A 17,935-nucleotide genomic window follows, 5' to 3' on the forward strand; every position below is an offset into this window, starting at 1 on the left:
AATTTTTTTTATCTGGTGGCAAAAGCTTTTTAAAATAAATTTTAACAAACTGTGTTGAATTAGAATTGTAATTTGTCACTTGTGTTATTTTGATATCACTGAAGAACTCATGAGGACTGAGGAACTCATAAGGCAGCCACAGCTGCTCTTCCAGGTGCTTCAGGTCTCTGGCTAGGGAGAAACAAAGGCAACAGATTGAAAAATGTGACAGAGTATTTTTTTTTATTGTTTCAGTGCATAATGAAAATGAGCAAGATAGATTGTCCAATCTGCTTAGAGGACATCCACACATCGCGCATTGTGTCTCACGTTCCTCTCTGTGGCCACCTCATCCATCGTCCTTGCTTCAATGACTTAATCAAAGCCGGCCATTTTGCATGCCCCACATGTGGTACCTCCATGGTTGGCATGATGCAGGTAAAGTTGAATAGGTTGGAAGGGAAATTTTGGTGTGTGTGTGTGTGTGTGTATGTATATATATATATATATATATATATATATATATATATATATATATATATATATATATATATATATATATATATATATATATATATATATATATATATAGAGGATTGGATTTTGTGGTGAATTATAGTGTAATGGAGGCAAGTAAGTATTGAGTGGACTGAAAAATATTAGGAGTCCGAATAACTAATAAGGAGAGGGGTTGTTCATTTTTTTTTTTTTTTTTAAATTGCATTTAAAAATAATTATAAAATAAAATAAAGGGATAAATGTTTACCTTCACTACATTCTGTCTCTCTTTCACTCTGTCTTTCTCTCCCTTTCTTCCTCTCCCTCTCACCCTTTTCTCTCTCACCCTTCTCTTTCTCTCATGTTAAATATATAACATAAGAGCTTGCATAATAAATACATACATACATATACCAAGGCTTTTTCCCCCTTCCAAGGGAGGTACCCAAAAAGGGAAAGGCATAAAAACACTCCCACCCATTTCATCCCTAAATACACTCCACACCCCTCCCACCCTCCCTCTCATCTGAGCACCTCCTGGATGACGGGTCATCCCTGCACCCTGCCCACCGCCCTGGGTCAGAAGCAGTGTCGCAAGACACAGCACATCCACAGCAAGGCCGCTTCATTCAATTGGCAACCCCCCCTCTCCGTCCCCCCTTGCATATAAGGAGAGGATGGGGAGAAATCCCTTCGGGCTGCGTCAAAATTTACTCACACATACTACCCCACCCCCCCGCCCATTCCTCCTCATGTAATCACAACATCATCCATATACAACCATTCTCCACTCACCTCTGTCTTCCGTCCTCTCCCTTCCTTCCTCAACAGACATTCCCCTCTTCCCCAAAGCCCCCTTCACCCCATCCATCCACCTCATCCTAGGACGTCCCCTCATGTTCACTCCCTCCACATCTGCCTTCCATACCTCTTTTACTAGTCTTTCTTCACTCATTCTTTCCATGTGTCCAAACCATCCTAATATTCTTTCATCAACCCTATCTCCCAAATCCTTTTTCACCCCTGTTCTCCTCCTCACCTCCTCATTTCTCACTCTATCCAGCCTAGTAACCCCCACCATACTTCTCAGACACCTCATCTCAAACACATTCAAACTCCTTCTCTCTTCTTCTCTTATGTTCCACGTTTCTGCCCCATACAGTGCTGTTGGCACAATCACTCCTTCATACAGTCTCCTCTTCGCATCCATTCCCAAAAGTCTATTCCTCATTACACTCTTTAATCCACCAAGGCATTTACTCGCTTCTCTCAATCTACATTCTACCTCCACCTTCACTCCACCTTTTCCTGCTACACTTGCACCCAAGTATCTAAAACTATCCACTTCCTCCAGTCGCTCTCCCTTAATGTTCACTTCCAGTCTACTGCCACTTTCACCCCTTGTACATCTCATCACCTTACTTTTACCCACATTTATCTTTAGCTTTCTTCTATCACATACTCTCCCAAACTCTGCCACCAGCTTCCTCAATCCCTCCTCTGACCCTGCCACAAGCGCAGTGTCGTCCGCAAACAACAGCTGGCTCACCTCCCACTTTTCTCCATTTTCTTTAACCATCTCCAATCCCTGACCCACTACCCTAGCATTCACCTCTCGCACCACCCCATCCATGTATAAGTTGAACAGCCAGGGCGACATAACGCATCCTTGATGAAGTCCCACCTTTACTTCAAACCACTCACTCTCTCCATTTCTAATCCTGACACAAGCTCTACTACTCTCATAAAAACTCTTGACAGCTCCCAAAAGCTTTCCTCCTATCCCATAAATCTGCATAACCTCCCACAGTGCCTTTCTGTCTACCCTATCATAAGCCTTTTCCAGATCCATAAAAGCCCAAAAAACATCCTTCCCCTTTCCTATAGCTTTCTCACATATCTGTCTTACCACAAAGATCTGATCTACACAACCTCTACCTGTCCTAAATCCACACTGTTCCTCACCAATTACTCCTTCTGTTCCTCTCCTAATCCTCTCAATTAAGATCCTCCCATAAGCCTTCCCTACTACACTTAACAGGCTAATCCCTCTGAAACTACTACATTCACACTTGTCTCTTTGGCTAGAAGAGAATTCTGTCATGCATTTTAGTAATTCATATTTGCCAGTAGTATAGAAGTCAGCAATGACTTAGAAATCTTGTAGTATAACTGTATTTATACAGATTGTAGAAATTGATGGTTGTGGTTATTTGCAGATGTGGTCAAAGCTGGATGAGGAAATTGAGAGCACTCCAATGCCTAAAGAGTACAGCAACCTCTATTGCAATGTGCTTTGCAGGGATTGTCACAAGGTAAACATATTTCACTACTTAAATTTTGTGAAGAGCTTTAAGCATTCAGGGTCTCATGCCTAAAGAGTACAGCAACCTCTATTGCAATGTGCTTTGCAGGGATTGTCACAAGGGAAACATAGTTCACTACTTAAAATTTGTGAAGAGCTTTAAGCATTCAGGGTCTCATGTAGCAGGGAATGGAGGAACAGGACTGGAGGTAAATTATAGAACAAGGGAAGCAAGTGAATGTCTCAAGGGAATAAATAGTGTCATGAGAAATAAGTATTTGGGGGTGAATGCGAAGAGAAAACTGTACGTCAGGACTACTGGAAGGCAAACTCCAGTGGGGAGAATAGTTGTTTTATTAGAGGTGACCCAGGGCAATCGACAGGATGCAGGGATGACCCGTCATCCAGGAGGTGCCAAGATAAGAGGGAGGGAGGAGGGTGGAGGGGAGTGGAATATATAGGAAATGGAATGGGTGGGAGTGGTTTCTATGACTTTTTCTTTTTGGCTACCCCCCGTGTAGGGGAAAAATGCCTTTGGTATATGTATGTATGTATGTATTTGAGGTGAAAGTTGGGTGCCAATAGTAATGGCTCGCTCTAGTCGTGAGAAGTGGGGGGAGATGGGAAAGGAAATGACAGTTATGCTTTTCAGGTCATGTCCCAAGGTGGTCTGCTCAAGGGCAAAGGGGAGGAGGAGACTGACGGAGGTAGCAAACTAGGCTTGCAGCGTGATGCTCTGTGGCGATCTGCATCTACAGTGATTCTGTCCAGCTTAAATCTGGGTCAGGTCCTGACCCATGCCCTTAATTGGTGCAAGGGCAAATGTTGATGCCTGGGAAGCCAGATGCAATGTGTTCTCAGGCTACTGATCTAACTATATTGGAATGTATGGCTTGGTACTGCATGTGGATTCCTCAAAGAACCATTGTCTGTTCCAACACAGTTGTCTGAGATGCAAGTTGGTCATCATGGGAGCTGATAGGGTCCGTTCTTAGGCTGGTGACCTAATGAGGATGGAATGTAAATGGAGCTGGGTGCTGCACATGCATTTCCTCAAAGTACTGCTTGTGTGACTCATGCAGCCAGGTGGCGCAAGCGATTCCCTTGGGTCTTTGTTGGTCAAAAGGGTCCTGAGATGGTGGACAACTGCCTCACACTGTACAAAAGGGTGATTGTACCCATGACACTGTAAAGGGCAGGAACTTGTAGTTTGAGGGAGTTAAGAAGGAGGAGCCTGAATGTGTTTGAGATAAAGTGTTTAAGAGGTAGAGTAAGAGTTACAAGGATAGCATGAGAAATAAGGTGTGGCAGAGAACTGGGTTGAAAAAAGATCTGGCAGGTAGGCTAGGGCTGATCAAAGAATGCTGGGATGCTTTGGGTATATGGAAAGGATAATTAAAGAAAGATTAGCCAAAGGAGTATAAAAAGCAGAAGTGGATGGAGTGAACTTGAGGGGAAGACAGAGAATGAGATGGGATGGATGAGGTGAAAGGGTCTTTGTGTACTAGGGGAATGTCTTACCTAGAGGTCTCCAAAATAGGCCCAAAGCCATTGGATCTTGATATAAGGTTAATTTAATTTATGTGTCTTCTCTTTTATTATTGCAGGAGAGCATGACACTGTTCCATGTTTTAGGACAAAAATGTTTATACTGTGGGTCTTACAACACTGTACGTACCAAGGGAGGACTTATGAAGATTGTGGGTAAGTACCAGGACATCAGTTTGGTGGCATTGAGCATGGTGTTATTAAAATCTGTTAAACTTCAAAGATACAGCTTTTAGTGAGATCAAGACAAAGACTGTAAGTTTTAAACTTCACAGACAATCCAGAATTTGCAAAGCGGGCAAGGAGTAATCCCTTCAGCCACATCAATTTCTCATCCAATCACATCCACTCTCTAACCACACGTATCTCTTGCCCTGTCCCTTACCTGCTTGACAAATATTCCTCTTGTACCCAGTGACCTTTTCATCCTGTCCATCCACCTAATTCTTGGTCTCCTCAAGTTTACTCCATCCACCACCATCTACACTCTTCCTGCTAATCTTTCTCCACTCATTCTTTCCATATGCCTAAACAGTAAATTTCTCTTCTATTCATGACCACTCTCCATTCGCATCCGTCTCTTGTTCCGCTCCTTATTCAGTAGGCATTCCCTATGTATCCAAGGCCCCTTTACCCCATCCATACTTCCCATTCTTGATCTTCTCCCTAGTTCATTCTCCATCCACCTTTGCCTTTCACAATTTTTTTCCTAGTCTTCACTTGTTCTTTTCATATGCCCAAACCATCCCAGTATTGTGAAAGGCAGAGGTGGATGGAGTGAACTGGAGGATACGGCCAAGGATGAGATAGATGGATGGAATGAAAGGAGCTTTGAGCAAGAGGGGAATGTCAGTTGAGCAGGGAAAGGAGAAGGCAGGGAATAGGGGTGAGTGGAGAATGGCTGTGTTTAGATGATACTGTGATGCAAGGATGGGAGGAGGTGGTGGATGGGAGAGGGGGAGTAGGGAGTGGTTATGTGTAAATAATATTTTGACGCAGCCCAAAGGGATTTCTCCCTGTCTTCTTTTCCCTATAAGGGGACAGAGGGGGGCTTGCCAATTAAATGAAGTGGCCTTGCTCCAGATGTACTGTGTCATGCTCCATTGCTTCTGACCCAGGACAGTGTGCGAGATACAAGGATGACCCATCATTCATGAGGAGCGAAGATGAGGAGGAAAGGGTGGTGGATACGAGTGGAATGTGTGAGAGGGTGTGTGCCTTTTAACTTGGCTACCTCCCTTATAAGGGGAAAAAGCCCTTGGTATATAGATAGGTCGCCAAATTTTTGAAGTGGCCTTGCTGTGGATGTGCTGTGTCTTGCGACACTGCTTCTGACCCAGGGCAGTGGACAGGATGCAGGGATGGCCTGTCATCCAGGAGGTGCCAAGATAGGAGGGTGGAGGGGAGTGGAATATGTGGGAAATGAAATGGGTGGGAGTGATTTCTATGCCATTTTCTTTTTGGCTACCCCCCGTGTAAGGGGGAAAAAGCCTTTGGTATACGTATGTATGTATATAGATAGATGGATAGGATGGTAACCTGAATGATGATGTGCAAGGGCAGCTCCTATTTCAAGAGGGACCCTTCTGTTGGGCTAATGTTTAGAAGGGTTTGATAGAGCAAGGAGTTTGGTCATCTTTCCTGAAGTGCCCATTCTGTGACCCAAGCATGGATGTGCTGTGTAGTGCAGGTGTAAGATTATTGTAGATTCCTGTGTAGTATGTAAAGTACTGCTGCCATATAAGGTATTCTAAACTGTAGAGAGGGAAACTGTAGAAGATGAATGATATTTCTTTTCAGGTGGAGGTAATGGAGGTGCAAGGGGAGAAGGGGAAGGTGGTGGCGGTGGCAGCAGTAGTGGCAACAACAATAACAATAGTGGTAGTGAAGGTGCCGCTGCTACTGCTGATACAGGAGCTGAAGCAGTATTAGATGCCGCATCGGAAGCAGCAGTGTATGAAGAATTTGTGCAGTTTGAAGAAGAAGGGAATTAAGTTTCACCCAAAGAAGGGAGAGATTCATAGGGAGCAACAGACATTTTACGAGGCAGCATATGGTATTCCTGTGACTCGCATTTCACTTGTTGATCTTGCCATGTGGAAAGTGCTATGGGATGTGCGTTGGCCTCCGACATTCATAGGTTATTGCATCAATGCTGTGATGAAGTTTATCTGCCACTGTAGCCCTTAACCCTTATGTATGTGATATATTGAAATTCATATTATTATAAACCAGTGGTTGAATATGGAAATTGTTATAGAATTTTAACTGGGTAAAAATAAGATGACATTGGGCAAAGGGTAACAAAATAAACAAAATTTTGTATATTTCCTGACCTCAATTGATTGTGAAACTATGGTCAGTATTCATCTATTGGGGTGAAAACGAGACCAGTTTTATTAAGTTACAGGATGACGACTGGACAACACAGTAATAAATGGGATGTTATATTTCCACTATTGTTGATTGGATGTGGATGTAGAACCCTTCATAATTTTAAAGGTGTAAATTGTACCAGATTGTAAGTGGACAGCGTGGTATGTATACTATTGTACTCTACGTGATAGTATATTTTTAACAATGTGTATATTTTGTTGTCGTCTTAAGTTTTATTTTGATTAAATGTTCAGTACAGTATTGTTTTTATATTATGATTGCTTTAATTTTTATTTGTTGTTTCCTTTTGTTAAAATTTTAAAATTATTTTAAGTAGGTGAGATTACACAAGATGTCATATGTCATACTTGGTTCATACATCACAGGTTGATGTTAGTCAAACATGCCAATGGTGTGTGCATGTGTGTGATTCACCACAGTCTTGGATCACGTGTTAGACTCGTGATTGACAGCTATTACCCTCATGGATGAGAGCTCAGAGCTCGTGTGTGTGTGTGTGTGTGCATGTGTGTGCATGCACATATGCATTCATACATATGTATATAATAACACACAACAGACTGGTGTAGATGTTTTGATGGGAATTTGAAAGATACCAAATACATGACACTGAAAAATTAGTAACTATGGATTTAAAATTCATCATTATTATTATTTAGTGTATCCTCTTGACTCATATGTAGATTTATTAAATGTGAAGATAGATTATTTGTGCAGTAGATATGGTGCCATACCATAGCTGTCAGAATTTAAGATATTTTGTTGCTGTATGTTGGAGTACGTGTAGGAAAAAGCATTGATAAGATGTACAAGGAGAGAGGATGGTGGCAGGTTGGATGTGAGCCTGAAGGGTGAAAGGTTGGAGGAAGTGGAGAATTTTAAGAACTGGGGTCACATTTGACAGTTGATGGGGAAGTGGATGAGGAGGCGAATTATAGAGTAAAGGAGGTAAATAAACATCTGGGTGAAATGAAAAGTTTTGTGTGAGGTAGGTATATGAGGATGAATATGAAGAGAAGGTTGTATGAAAGAGTGATTGTTCCCATGGCGTTGAATGGAGCAGAGGCTTGGAAAATAGGGGAAGCAAAAAGGAAGAGTGAATGTTTTTGACATAAAATGTGGAGGAATATGATAGTTGTTGGGATGGTTTGGACACGTGGAAAGAATGAGTCGAGAAATATTAGCAAAAGAAGTTTGGAAAGCAGAGGTGGATGGAGGCTGACTGAGGATGAGATGGATGGATGGGGTGAAAGGGGCATTGAGCAAGAGGGGAATATCTGTTGAGCAAGGAAGGGAGAGGGCAGGGGATAGGGGTGAGTGGAGGATAGTTGTGTGTGGATGATACTTTGACACAGTCCAAAGGGATTTCTCCTTGTCTTCTCTATTTTCCATATGAGGGGACGGAGGGAGTGTCTCTGTGTAAGTGAAATGGTCCTGCTGTGGACCTGATGTCTCTTACTGCACTGCTTCTGACCGTGGCACTGGGTTGGAAACAGGAATGATTCTTCATCCACAGGGAGCTAAGATAAGAGGGAAACAAAGGTGGCGGATGAGAGTAGAATGGGTGTATGCCTTTGACTTGGCTATCTCCCTTATCAGGGGGAAAAAGCCCTTGGTATATAGATAGATAGTTGCAAGAATGGAAAGAGTGAGATGTAGAGTTGAAGCAGAGGATGGAGGCAGGAAGAGAGTTGTTGGCTAGGGTAAGTCAAAGGTTAATGAGGTGGTTCGGGCTTATGGAATGAATGAATGTGGAAAACGGATGTGGATGGTATGAACTTCAAAGGAAGACCAATTGTGAGGTGGATGGATAGGTTAAAGGGGGCCTTGGATGTACAAGAAAAATCTGTTTAGTTGAGAAGAGAGAATGCAAAAGATAGAATGGATGAAAGGATGATGTAGCCTAAAGGGTTGTTCTCATTTTTGGTCCATAAAGTTTTTTGAGTTAACGAAGAGGTGGAGTCATATAATGAGGCAGTGGGTAGAAGTAAACCAACTGGCTGTCAGTCTGTTGTGAAAGTGCTGTACCTTGCTGCATTGCCTTTGACTTAAGCAGTGTGACAAGGACATAAATGACCTTTAACAATATGCTGAGAGGATTGTTAAAAGGATTTTAATGTATATAAAGGAAAGGGCCTATGGTACATGTGACAGCTAATCATTAAGACACATATTGGTTATTTATATTTTGTACACAAGGATATTTATACTTTGATAAAGATATCTTATCACAAAGACATATCCATTGAAAAGGTAAATGATATTTTGTCTTGTATTCAGATTACTGTACTCTAATTGGTTGGACGAGTGCCTATGTGTGGATTTAAGTAGTTGTGTAATGGACAGCAGCAGACACATGGGTTTGAGGTTGTGAATGAGCCATAAGTACTTATTCTCCTGTCATGTTCCTCTTTTACAGACACTTTCCATACCCTGGCCTGATATTCTTTGTTAATTAATTAGGTTTAAACTCCTGGGGGTCAGATACTCAAGTCTGTATGATGTCTTAGGTTGAAAAGTTATGTGCCAGGTTCTATTCTTAATGATCCATGACCAAAATGAAAAGGTAGACATTGGAGGTGTTTACAGCATATGTATTTTTGCTAGATGACTCAGGCTGAGTATGTGTTGAGGTGTATTATGACAAAATATTCGTGTGAATGGAGCTTTTCAATTCATTAATTGTACTGTTGGTTTGTGCCCCACTATACTACTTTCACAACTTTTGATTCAAGGTTATGAGATGGGAGTAGTAGTTGAATGTGTTTTATTTTGTTTTATTCTATCTTGTTTTATTTTATTTATGTTTTATATGAGTGTGTGCTTTTACTCAGCTATCCCTGTATGGACCTTCAGTACATACAAGCTGTTGGTAGTCTCTTACTGAAGTAATGAATGAGTTTTTTTTCAGTATGATTACTCACCAAAATGCATATTTGAAATTAGATTGAAATTGAAATAGAAATACAGTAAATGATTAAAAAGAATCATATTGAGAAAAATATGGTACTTAAAATATATTGTTAAATAAGAATATTAAAAGGCATTAAGGTCCCATCCTTTCACAGTGCAAAGCACAAACTGTAATGATAACTGTTACCATGAGTGTCACTGACTGTCAATGGTCCTCTGGACCTCCCAAAGATTTCTGTAGAAAGAAATGTTCCTCTGTGATGTGAGTTGCGCCAACGTAGGACTGTTTCTATAGATGTCACTGGCTGAAAATACCAGGAGGAAGGAACCAGTTACCGATTGTCAGCTCATCACATGTATAAAGGTGGAAGAAACACAGTTTGAATCAATAGAGACATCTTGGGTCCAGCCCAGAGACTGTCAGCCCCTCAGGGCTGCACCTCCAGAAAAAGTCGAGAGGGTTGATGGACTTTAAGAATGTGTGGTAGGGAGATGATTCTTTCTGCTGTCCATCTTGTAGGATTATCACAAGCAGGTGCCTGGTTGTATATGGATGATGCTGTGATACATGAGGTGGAATGGGTAGGGGGATGGGTGGTGGGATAGTATGTGTGAGAAAAAATTGACACAGCCGGAAGGGATTTCTCCCTGTCTTCTCCTTTTATGAATGGGGGGTTGCTGATTTAATGAAGTGGCCTTGCTGTGTCCTTTGACACTGCCTCTGACCCAGGGCAGTGGACAAGGTGCAGGGATGACCTGTCACCCAGGAGGTGCTAAGATAAGGGGGATGGTGGAGGGGGGTGGAGTGTATTTAGGGATGGAATGGGTGGGAATGGTTTTATGCCTTTTTCTTATTGGCTACCTCCCTTGAAAGGGGGAAAAAAGCCTTGGTATATGTATGTAGGTGCTTGTTGTTGGTTCCACACAAAGTGTAAGTATTACTGTGCAGTGGGATGCATCTTTGAGTGTGGACGAAGCAGTGGAACCTTTAACTGTGGATTTGAATGACTGCATAACAAAAGGAAAGAAGTTGAAGGGATTCCAGGGACCTTTTGCATATTAGGGCCTCTTCACCTTTATGGGAGGTAGCCAAGACTAATACAGGTAGTTCTCGATATATGCGAATTCGCATATATGCGATTCAAGAATTTGCACCACTTTTCGATATGTGCGGGGATATATTCGAAGATATGCGATTTGACCTAAAAAAAAAAAAAAAAAAAAAATAGTCGCGGCCGATTATTTTTTTCAAAATACCTATTATATATTTGAAGTTGGTGCGCATAAAGCCGTGTGGTAACACTGGCTGCATCAGCTAGGTAGAGCTGGCATCACTGCGGCGTTATCACAACAACAACACCGGCAGCTGTACAGACGGCATCGTCTTAGGCATCCTTCCTGTTTCATAGGCCAAACCATTGTCTTTCTGCAGGTAATTAAGCTTTTTTGATACACAAATTATTTTTTTCACAAACAAATTAATTTTTGATACTTATTACTGCCCCAATTAATTTCGTCAATTTTCACTCTCTGCAAGAATTATCGTTTATTCTCCGCACTGGATAAACTCTAAGCAGTAAGCCTGCCTGTGTATCTCCAGAGCACATCAACAGTCAGTTTAAGCGTAGCAAGCAGTCTGAAATGTGAATTGTAAACAGATTGATTTTTCAAACAGCTGAAGAAAATACGCTTGGCGAAATAAGTGATGTTTACGGTAGCGTCTTTTCCCGAGGTTAATACTTACATGTCAGAGAGTGTTAATGTTGCAGAATATCATGCTCGCTTTGCTCACTCACTCTGTTCTATAACCCTCCTATTATGTTTTCAGGATCAGCGCAATGTCATCTAAGCATGCTGGACCTGGTGCAGGTCCGAGTTGAGAACGTATCCCCCTTTTTCCCATAGGTTCAATAGTTCGATATATGCGAATTCGTTATATGCGGGGGGTCCGCGGAACGGAACCCCCGCATATAACGAGAACTACCTGTATAGATAAATAATAAGGTTGTGAGGAACTTCACTTATTGTTGAAGTACAGATCACATGCCATACCTACTCACTCTTGAATGCGGTTGGCTGCATGAGGGGATGGAGAAGGGAGGTCACTGATTAAATGAAGCAGCCTTGCTGTATTTTGCTGCATTACATTTGACTGATCGGGTTAGGGCGTCGTTACTTGCGGCGAAGGTTGAGGGGATGGCAGTTCGAATCCTGCCATCGGCGAAGTTGAACCAAGTGCATGGTTCATTAAATTCCATGCTACAGAGTCCTCTGTAAGGGGCATCGTCCTAGCCTTCCGATGGGAGGAGTGTGTGACGTTAAACCATATCATCATCATCACATCTGACCCAGGGCAGTGGGTGGGATACTGGGATGACCCATAATTCATGAGGAGCTAAAATGAAAGGGTGGATGGAAGTGGAATGGGTGGGAGTGGATACGTGCCTTTTGACTTAGCTTCCTTGGTATGTAGATAGATAGACTTGTATTTGTTCATTTATTTTTTAATTTACTTGTTTTTTCCTCACCTTTCCTCCTCTTCCTGGGTACTTGCAGTTGGTGGTTATGTGAGATGGACATCACAGTTGTACATTCAATGAAGGCTTCATCCTCAGAAAAAATGATAAAGAAGTCTTCCAAACAACAGAATTATCTCCATGCTACCCATTTTCAAATCCTGTTATTACCTCAATCTAGAGGTGCAGCCCTGAGGAGCTGACACAGTTTCTGGACTGGAGTCACTTCTTTACATAGGAAAGCTGACAAAGCAATTGTTGCCATCTTCCTATTACATTAACCCCATCCATACGATAATGTCTATGCAGGCGTCATGAGGCGCGACTGGGTATGTAAGGATGCCAGTAACGGCATCTTGATTATATTTATATTGTGGTTGTAGCCAAGTGACCCTCAAATTCTGAGAACTTGCTTGATCATAGTTTCTGTGGTTATTAATATTCAGAGTGAAAGGGAATGAGTGATACAGCTGGAACTATATTGTAATGCAAGTAGTGTGATGTATCATCAAATCATTGTACATCTGGCAGCTGATGCTGCCTGCGGGAGTTTGACTCCTATTGAATAGGTTAAACCAGTGACTTGGAAATAATATCCCACAAATACAACTCAAAATCTAAGAGGGGGTTTACATGGTCTAACGGTTCGACAGACACGTGTTTAAAGTGATGTGTGAACGGGGTATTTGGGGTTTAACCAACGTGTTCGACAACCAAATACCCCATTCACACATCACTTTAAACATGTGTCTGTCGAACCGCGTTCGACGAACCATTAGACCATGTAAACCCCCTCTAATGTTTCTTCCTAGGGACTGCAGGTTTCCAGTCAGTGAGACCCAAAGCAACAATTATTATCATTCCCAAACCTTATCATTGATTCTTGTCATTACTTGGCTATGAGACACTTCAAGGATAATATGTACTGGTTATCTGTCGTGACTAACACCTCCAGCTCAGTAGAAGGCCATTCATCATAATGGATCACCATTGCATTGAATCCCCATGTGTGATTCGTCTTAAGATTTTTTTAAGTGTAATTATGAATGACAGATGGCATTTTAATGTAATTTGTTTTTAAGTTGAATCCCATAATGCTTACATTAGAGCTACAAGCTGCCTATGAAAAAGAATAAATAATACACAGGTTTAATCATGTCATAAGGACATCAGGCATTAAGAGGTTGTCAGTTGGCTATGATGCTTAATGTATGGAACTTGAATATCTGGCCCATTGTTAATTCTTTTCATATTAAACTTATTCCCCACCCTCCATTTTTGAGATAATAGGCAGTTAATTATAGCACAAACCTATAAAATATGGGTATAGCTTTCATAATGGAGATGCAAATAATAAAAAAAATTTAATGTCTGAAGCCAGTACTTCTGTTGGTGATTATGTGATACCAAGGTTTTTGTTATTGCTCCATAGTGTTATCCTAGTTCAACTTCATTGTGTAATGTTTAGAAGGTTGTGGCAAACCCAGAGATAATTTTATTCAGTCGAGAGGCAGACCCCAGCCTGAATGGGTTTCAAGTGAGACTGCTAGGAGCAGAAACTGATTTTTAATTCATAATCATCTGGCATTTGCCATGACAGAATGTACAGTGTGCCATAGTACTAAAGGGTTGAATGACAAGGTCAACACTGTTGTAGTATTGAATTTTAATTTATTGATTTAAAGGCTACAAAACATTTTACCTATGAATATTATGGCAGATGGTGAGAATTTTTTTTATTACAGGAGGTTTTGATTAGAATTTCTCTGAAGCAGATGTTTCTGGAAGGGAGATGGTTAACATTTTAGAAGCACAAGGAGAAAAGGACTAAAAAACGGAATATATAGGTTCCGTTGCAGAAGGGGAATCCGAAGTCAAAATAATGATTGTGTACAAAATCTACCTCCAGGTTTCCTGATGAAGTACAGAATCCCAGATATTTATAATGCTGATATTGATACATAACGATATGCACTATTTGTAACTGACAGAGGAGTAGTATGGTGAAAAGTTTTAGATTATCAGTTTCTAGCATTTAGTCTAAACAGTCTTTTTATTCAGTCATACAGTGCATTGTATACTTGACTGTAATGCAAGCTAAGACCTCACTGGCTTGTGACTTCAGTTATGGCCCTGCTATCTGTTGATATTTGCTTTTTTCTTAAATGATTCTAACAGCCATGCCCGTAACCACCTTAAGGCAGACGAGGCAACTGCCTCATCTGGTACCTCCACTCTCTCCCTCCCCTCACACTTGAATATAATGTTTCATATTTTCTTTGTGCTCTCTTATACTCCAGAACCAAGTCCTGCCATGCATTTATTGATTTAAAATTTGTGATAACCTCTAATTACATATTGGTTACAGAAAGATTTCAGTTATGTTAAGGGTAACAAGACAGACCAACTAGTCTTCAGTATCATCAGAGTAAAGTTTAATTGAGCTTCTGTTGTCACTACAGTGCAGAAGCCAGCTCCTGCTTCAAACTGTTTAACATGATGCTAATAATCATTTCCTGCTTGTTTGAAAATGCCATATTGTAGAACATTTATATAAGTATTGAATGCAGTCCACCCAACTCCATAAGATGGCATTAATAAAAACATACAACTGTAGCAACATTTTTAAATTTCTCCTGTTAATTTAAATCTTCACATTCACCAGCAGTTGCATTATCTGGTGGTAGGACTTGCCCCAGACACCCCTCCCCCTAAGTAGGGCTGTGTTCACCTCGTCTGTCTTCATTTCCTGGTTACGGCTCTGTGAATGGCAGTGGTGCTTGTGTGAGCAAGGACCATGTACTGGAAATGCCTAATGTCCTTGAAGCATTTGTTGTAATCTTATGTTTGACAATAGGCCTGAACAGTGATGGTAGTCAGTCAATGAGGCCAAATACTGTGACAGTGCATAAGCACACTCACCCTTCTCCACTGAGGTGGATTGTCCCAAGCAGACTCAACCTATCTCAAGGCAGATACGATTCATTTGGTGTGGTAACATTACAGGTACTCTCTGTCTCATCCACTCTGAGTCATTGTTATTGAAATTAACTTGTAGGTAGAGTCATGTCTCTGGAGTTTAACTATATTAATCTACAGTGCCTCAGCTGGCTTTCAGTGATATAGATTACCAATTTCATGGCACCATTGAGTAGGTCCTGGTTTGATTGGTAAAATGGGATCTGTACTAATAATTCCCTCTTTGACATCTACACATCTGTTCTTAGTGCCATTGTTTGATTATCTATTTCTATTGGTAATCCAGACAGGTTGACAAGTGCTATACTGTAGGAAAATTATTTGTCTTTCCCAATGTACAATCATGATGTAACCATTTACAATTTGGAAACTGGTCCTGTTGACAGGAGTGGAGGCCCAGAGGACAGTGGTTTGGGAGCTCAGCCCATATAAGAGTTGCATCTTCAAATATTGGCACCAAAAATCAAAATAGAATTGTCAGCTCTCATAGATAGCTACATTAGAAAATGTTCAGGGAAATGATAAGTCACACATCTTTATAGTGGTACATTATTTCTGTCTATACATTCACTCCCAACCTCCCTCCTGCCATCTACTTACTTATCTCTTTCTCAGCAAAGATGAACCAGCCTGAATACAAAGAGTTTTCATAGTTTTGATACCTAGATTTGGATACATGGTTTGGGCATTCATGTTTTGCTTTGGAAGGATTTTCCCTCTTGTTAGTAGCATCTTGGACAATAAGTTCAACTTGATTTGATGCACGAGGTGTATTAGTAGAACTTAGGATGTGAAATTATTCCTCTGTTTATATTCTATTATTTGCTGTAGAGAATGTAGCACAGAGTCAATTTAGGTTTTATTGATAGCCCATAAATAAGCCACATTACTAGTCTTGATACTTTTTTTTCAGTTAACTGTCAGCATTGTAGCCCCAGATACAATATAATTAGAAAATTGTTTTTCTCTCACTTCAACATTCAGATTGGTATGTAGTGCAACAGGGGTAATCCTTGTTTTATATAGTTATAAAGTAAATGTTTTTTTTTATCATCATACCTTTTAATTTTTTTTTTATATACAAGATGAAGTACATGTTCTTTTGATGTATGAAACTCATGCATGTGCACACACACTAAACACTGCAAGATACAAAGACGGGACACCACAAGCATTGCTCCCCTTCCCGCAAGGTAACTAGGTAAACGCACACACACTCCCATTACTATTACTATCCTTCCAATAGTATTACCAATATCTTTTTTCATTAATATTACCACCACCTTTTTCCATTAACATTACATTTCTCCCTCCCCTTCGTATTTACCTACAGGAAGGGAAGCTATGCTCATAGTGACCCATCTTTGGATCACACAACATCTAATTTGTTCTTAAATTCTTGTATGGTGTTTGTACACACTATTGTTTTGTTCAATTTGTTCCAGACATCCACCGTTGATTGATTGATTGTGTGTGTGTGTGTGTGTGTGTGTGTGTGTGTGTGTGTGTGAGAGAGGTCACACCATTACCCAGATTGGTCATATATGAGCTCTAAGCTCTCATCTTGGAGGGTAATATCTGTTGATCATGAATCCAACACATGATCCAAGATCATGGTGAATAACACACACACACACACACACACACACACTTTCAACGAACGGACGGCTTGAAGAACGTTCTGAAGGAAAGTGCAGATTGTGGATCCCAACGCAAAGAGAAGTGCCTTTTTGTATTTACAGGGTGGGGGGAAATTGCTCGTGGGGTAGTGGGAAAGTAAGGAAAGAGGAGAAGGGGAGGGATTGACACAACACAGATAGAACCACAAGAATCAAAGAGGAAAATGAAAAAGTAAGCCAATTACTAGAATCAGTTCAGGAAGATGAACCAGAAATTATGAAACAAATCGAAGAGAAATTTAGACTCGGAAAGTATAGCACAGACAAGACCAGACCAATTAAGATTAAATTCAAGTCACAAACAACGGCAGAGAATATCTTATCCAAAACAGGGAAACTAGCAACAAGTGAACAATACAAAAAGATATGGATAAAAAGAGAAATGAATAAAGAGGAAAGAGAGGAAGAAAAGCAGAAAAGACTGGAAGCTAAGGCAAAAAACGAGAACAGAACGGAGTCAGAGAAAGAGAGATTCTATTGGAGAGTAGTGAACATGAAACTAAGGAAGTTCGACATACAAGAAAAACATGAAACAGAGAACACAATGGAAGTGGCAGAAAACTAAGAGTGTCTTACACAAATAAAAAAGAACAACTAGGTAAATACAACTAGGTAAATACATACACATACACATGAGGGTTAGGCTCTCCTCAGAGGATGGCTAACTATTCCCACCTTGTGGTATCACCTATGGTCAGTGCCTACCAGGAAGTCAATGTTAAGTGTGATGTGGTGATTGAGAATGGTAGTGTATTCATAACAAAAGAATGACCGGAAATAGTTAACCAGCTTCCTAGCAGGGAGACAGTGCAGAGCAACCCAAAGCAACCAAATTTCTAGGATAAAAAGATTATACAATAGAGGCCCATATACTCACGCTGTTCAATCTCTTCACAAGAAATCCCTCAAGCTCTGCTCTAGAACTTGATACCAATATACTCATTTATGCAGATGATCTGACAGATATAAACCAGCATAGAAATTATGAAATATCAGTTAAGACCACTCAAGCCTCTTGGACAATCTTGAGTAGTGGCTCAAAAATAACAATGGAGGACTCATCCTAGAAGTCATCAGTAACATTACTTACTTTAGACAACCATGAATCAAAATAGCACCCC

General features: G+C 40.7%; 1 protein-coding gene across 3 annotated transcripts in view; it reads left to right on the forward strand.

Annotated features, from left to right (window-relative positions):
* Positions 1–16,094, forward strand: part of LOC143040644 (RING finger and CHY zinc finger domain-containing protein 1-like) — a 29,481-nt gene extending 13,387 nt beyond the window's left edge. For all 3 annotated transcript variants that reach the window (XM_076211863.1, XM_076211862.1, XM_076211861.1), the window contains 4 exons: positions 235–417; positions 2,697–2,792; positions 4,390–4,486; positions 6,131–16,094. In XM_076211863.1, the coding sequence (XP_076067978.1) occupies positions 235–417; positions 2,697–2,792; positions 4,390–4,486; positions 6,131–6,324 (570 nt within the window). In that variant the 3' untranslated portion in view covers positions 6,325–16,094. The remainder of the gene's footprint in view (positions 1–234; positions 418–2,696; positions 2,793–4,389; positions 4,487–6,130) is intronic.
* Positions 16,095–17,935: the final 1,841 nt, after the last annotated feature.

The sequence above is a fragment of the Oratosquilla oratoria genome, chromosome 29 (assembly GCF_046742065.1).
Source record: "Oratosquilla oratoria isolate Oo_2021 chromosome 29, ASM4674206v1, whole genome shotgun sequence".
Classification (NCBI taxonomy): domain Eukaryota; kingdom Metazoa; phylum Arthropoda; class Malacostraca; order Stomatopoda; family Squillidae; genus Oratosquilla; species Oratosquilla oratoria.